This window comes from Mus caroli, chromosome 17, assembly GCF_900094665.2.
Source record: "Mus caroli chromosome 17, CAROLI_EIJ_v1.1, whole genome shotgun sequence".
NCBI lineage: Eukaryota > Metazoa > Chordata > Mammalia > Rodentia > Muridae > Mus > Mus caroli.
Window position 1 is genome coordinate 2,207,339 of NC_034586.1, and position 5,234 is coordinate 2,212,572.

Consider the following 5,234-nt stretch of genomic DNA (forward strand, 5'->3'; position numbering starts at 1 on the left):
GTGCTCTGTGCAGTGCTCTGTGCAGTGCTCTGTGCAGTGCTGGGGAAGATGTGAAGACTGGCAAGAATGTTATCTTGGAGCTGGAGAGATGGCTTAGATGCTGTACTTGCCAAAGATCCAGTTTCTGTTCCCAGTAGCCACAGCCCCTGTCATGTGGCTCACAACTGCCTGTACCTCCAGTTCCAGGGGATCCATACCCCTCTTTTGGACTCAGTGGACATAAACTCCTTAAGTATAGTAAATTCTTATCTAAAGTAATTTTAAATGACTTGAAGTTTTAAGTTCAACTCTGAAGTTACCCCCTAAAGATCACTTACTGATGGTTTTAACTAGGTCACCTCCCCTCCCCTGCCCTTCAGGGCTGGGGACTGGATTTAGACCTTGTTGTATAGGGACACTGGGCTCTGTCACCCACCCTTTGCCTGCCTTATTTTCTTCCAATTTGAGACAAGGACTCAATAAACTATCCAGTCTAACCTCAAACTTGTAATCCTCCTGCCTCAGCCTTCCAAGTAGCTGGGAGAACAGACTTGCACCACTGGCCCAGGTCACCCATGTTTATATATGTTATGTAGCCATGTTTTTTGCCTCAATAATCAGGAATTAACACTATAGGCAGAATGGCTTTAGAGTGGCCATAGACAGGAAGCTGTCATTTGAGGAGCTGGAGGTGGCTTCCAGAGTAGTAGGCAACCATACTGGGGTACTTGTCTCGTCACGCTGAGAAGCTCAGAGACACTATGTAGGGAGAGCTGGCTGTCTCCTGCCACAATGTCAGCTACCCAGGTGCTTACGAGCACATGAGACTTCACTGGGATCTTGTCTCTCGGGATTCAGTGCATCCATCAACGTGCTTAGTTTAGTTTAGTTGTTTGAGGTGTTAAATTAAGAGTCTGGGCCCTTTTACTTAAAGTCACAGTGTGTTACTTGAGAGAATATGTAGTTTGTTCCTGAACTCGTAGCCATTATTGCTGGCAGCCGTGTGACAGCAACAGTTTCTAATGCATTTTCTTGTGCTTGTCAACTCACTGTTCTTCTCTTGCCTTTCTCCCGTCCACCCCATCCCTGCCCCCATGCCCGCCACCACATACTCCTGACACCAGAAGTCCAGCTCTTCCTCCACTACTGGGGAGAAGATCACGAAGGTCTATGAGCTGGGGAATGAGCCGGAGAGGAAGCTGTGGGTCGACCGTTACCTAACGTTCATGGAAGAGAGGGGCTCCCCGGTATCCAGTCTGCCGGCAGTGGGCAAGAAGCCCCTGGACCTGTTCCGACTCTATGTCTGTGTCAAGGAGATTGGAGGTTTGGCGCAGGTGAGCCTGTCGGGAAGAGTGCTGCAGGCAGGCCTTTGGGTGCACTGCTTGGTTCAGGATGTTGTGTTTGGCTCTGACTTTTCTAAGTCTGTAGGCCGGTCCCCCTCCTAGGACTCTGTAGTGCTCTGAGAGAGCTACAGTTCCTGACTCTGCTACCCACTCCTGTGGCCTCAATTCCCTCATTCGTCCTAGACCAGCAGACCTTTTTCCCAGGCAGCTCTAGGATTCTCTGGTTGCAAATGACTAAATTCGTCATAGATCAGATACAAATAAAATCACAAATCAGATACAATCACTATTTTTCTATATCCAGAGCAACTTATAAATTCAAACTGCATATAATGGGACTTGCCTATAATTCCATTGTTGGGAGGAAGAGACAGAAAGATCAGGAATTCAAAGGCAGCTGCAGCTAAGTGAGACTCTGCCTCAAAAGAAAGCAGAAAGGGAAATCCAGCTGTAAGAATAAAGCCATGCCTGCAGCTCCTGGATAGCTACAGTAACCCCCAGTGCTGACTGGGTGAGCAGGCCACACACCCAGGAATAGAGTTCAAGGTGAGGCTCACCTTGTGTCTGTGCAAAAACCCACCATTGCTTGTTGTCTGTCAGAATGTCCCCTAAACCCCTGTATCCTTGACACTCCACTTTGTTCACCCCATTATTTTTGCTGAGGGGTCTGGTTGAAGTAGGGTTATACCTCGTCTCACCATGGCCTTTATCTAGGTGTACTCACAAGGCACAGGTCACTAACCTTGAGAACTGATGAGGAAACTTGTGTATAACTAAGTAAATTACAATAGTGTCACTACCGGGTGAGTGGCGGATAAGCTCCTGCCATGACTAGGGGTCTCCTGTGGACTCTGTAAAGACTACAGGTCCCCACCCTAGATTAATGCTGTGGAGCTGGCTGGGTCCCCAGAAGCCTAATAGGCAGATGGAATGAGACAACAAACACCTCACCAAAGTAACCTGTCACCCTGTGTCTCTGGGGCTCTGGGGTGCAGGGCTGACCTTCACTAGTGTCTGGACCCTTTAGGTGCCTTCCCCCCACAGGACTGAGGCATATAACTAGATCCTAGAACTCGGGTCTAGCTCTTCGGAATCCCACATCACATGTGCTGGGTAGAGCACCTCTCCCCTATCTCCCTATGCCTCTGCCCCTCCCACTCTGCTTAGCTCTCCTAGGCTGGACTCTAATGCAAATCTCCAAGACTAAAAGCACTAGAATCCAGTCATCAGGTGGTGTGTATGACTCTGGTCTGGCTCCCTGAGCCATGCCAGTGTATTTAAGCAGATTACGGCTGCACACAAGCAACTCTGCAGCTTAACCAGTGCATACCCAGGGGACACCACCAATGTTGTCCCCCACCAACAAGGTCATATCCTAGCACTCTGGTTGGCCATCTCTGAAGCAGCTGTGGCCTGCTGTTTGCACCCACTTTCATTAAGTGCTGAAAGATGTATTTCCCAGAGCAGTCCAGCGGTGTGTTTATTGTTGTGACTATTTAGTACTACGTAAATGGATGTAAAGAGCCTTGTGCCAAAGTTTAGATCTATAAATTCATTAATTCATGACCATTGCAAGCTACTCGACATAGTACCTGCCCAAAGACACAAGCTTCCTTCTCCCCTGAGTTATTTGTGTGTTCATTCATGACTTTAAGTTCTTCCTTCCCATTCCAAGTTGGAATGAGAAAGTTGAAGCAATGCTCCACATCTATGTACCTCTGCCCCTCCACGCACACGCGTGCACACACACACACACACACACCCCTTCTCTTGGAAGGCTGAGGGAAACCCTGTAGGACACACACAAACCTGTGTTCCAGCCACTCAGCTGCTGGCCCACACTCCAGCCAGGGAGAAGTAAGCACTTGTGTGCTCAGCCCACAAGGAGCCTCAGTGAAGCCCGTGGGAGACTGTATCCAGAGGTTCACACTCTGGCTGCTGGGAGGAAACATCACATTTCATGTAAGAATAGTGCCGTTATCATAGTTACGGCACACTTTCCTCTTAAAGATTAGGGGGGAGAGAGAGAGAGACAGAGAGAGAGAGACAGAGAGAGAGAGAGAGGGACAGAGGGAGGGAGAGAGAGAGAGAGAGGGACAGAGAGAGACAGAGAGAGAGAGAGAGAGCAAGAGAGAGGGAGGGAGGGAGAGAGAGGGAGGGAGAGAGAGAGTGAGTTGGGTTCTTCATTCATGGGGGCTCAGAAATCTGGAAGCTCTTAGTCAAGTCTATAGGAGCCGTAGCAGGCAGAGACCCCAGCAAGTGGGCTTTTGTGTAGCCATCAGCAGGTTCCTTAATGGTTTTATGGCTGTAAACGCTGTCTGTGTGCTGCTGAGTGGGCGTGATGAGCATTAGTTAAAAGAAGCAAATGAAAAAAGTAAGCCAAGACATTAAGTGCTTGTTTGTCTCAAGGCTTTAAACAAGCCACTTTGCCATGAACCAACCATCCTGCCCATTTTTTTTTTTGCTAGGTTAATAAAAACAAGAAGTGGCGTGAGCTGGCGACCAACCTGAATGTTGGCACTTCCAGCAGCGCAGCCAGCTCCCTGAAAAAGCAGTATATTCAGTACCTGTTCGCCTTTGAGTGCAAAACTGAGCGTGGGGAGGAGCCCCCACCTGAAGTCTTCAGCACTGGGGATGCGAAGAAGCAGCCAAAGCTCCAGCCGCCATCTCCTGGTAAGAGCACCACTACAGCTGGGCCCAGCAGAGTGGACCTGGGACCAGGCTGAGCCAGAGCTCCAGAGCCAGGAGAGGACCCACCCCCAGCAGAGCTCAGGCCCTCAGAGAAGGACAGAGTGCTACAGGGTGTGGTGCTGCGCTGCCTGTCAGACCGTGCCTCCCATCAACTCATCAGAGTAGACTTAGAGTCCTGAGCCACATACCTTTGTCTGTAACACAAGGATTTAAAAATAGCCATCTCTCTGGATAGAGTAAACACCTTCATGAACCCATTCTGGTATTTTACAGTCTGGGTGGCACCACCTTCAGGCCCAGTGACTGGCTTGCACCACCTCTTCTGTCTGGGCCACTCCAGTTTGTACTTTGAAAAATAAAATAAAATCTGGACTCAGGTTCTGCTGTCACCTGAAGGGAATCCCCGCCAATGCTGTGGCAAAGGCTGTCAGGTGCATCATGGGGACCAGGTGTATAGGCAGCTCCTTCCTGCCCCTCCACCCACACAGTGGATAAGGTTACCCTATCAGCTCTCTTCTGCCATTCCCACCCTACCCCCCACCCCTGCCTTAGACTTTCAAGTGTGAAATTACCATATGCTGTAAACTGGCAAATCCAGTGTTAGAGACAGGGAAATCAGCCCCCTGCCCTGTTCTGCATGGTAGCCTCACTCAGGTAACCCCCCCCCCCCATTTCTGGTTGCTGGTCACTGGTCATCACAGATCCCACTTAAGGCTAGTTCCCTGCAGCATTGGTGGCACCCTGCCGTTGCTGTATAAGGTGGGGCCTGTGAGCACTCATCAGTCACAGGTCTTGTTCTGAGGCTAACTGAAAGCCCATGTTTGTTGAGCAAGTGCAGTATGCTAGGAGTCTCCTGTTTACTGCACTATTCCAACGTAGCCCATATCCTATCGCACCTCCAGCAACACTTTAAAAAAATGAAGTTTAAAACCAGCGCTGGCATAAATACCTGTTGCTCACTGTGCCCGATACGATCGTCTGATTCTTCCCTTCTCGTGGAGCTCCACACAAGACAGGGGTCCCTCAGTGTTTTCCCGCCCTTTTCAGGTCCCTGTTTGAGCGCCAATCTGTAGTAGTAGGCCGGCCCACAGCCTACAAGAACCGGGTATTCCTGGAAGGCAGGGTGGGGCTGAAAGAGAGAGAGACTAGAGAAAAGAATGAAGCCAAGACAAGTTTTACTAAGAGAATGTGCTTATAAAAGGGGGGGGGCATCCCATCCCC

The 5,234-nt window shown here is 49.8% G+C and overlaps 1 protein-coding gene across 2 annotated transcripts in view; it reads left to right on the forward strand.

Moving 5' to 3' along the window:
• The window catches only part of Arid1b (AT-rich interaction domain 1B), a 350,213-nt gene that overhangs the window by 324,215 nt on the left and 20,764 nt on the right, over positions 1–5,234 (forward strand). For both annotated transcript variants that reach the window (XM_029471378.1, XM_021186013.2), the window contains 2 exons: positions 1,104–1,313; positions 3,791–3,995. In XM_029471378.1, coding sequence (XP_029327238.1) covers positions 1,104–1,313; positions 3,791–3,995 — 415 coding nt within the window. The remainder of the gene's footprint in view (positions 1–1,103; positions 1,314–3,790; positions 3,996–5,234) is intronic.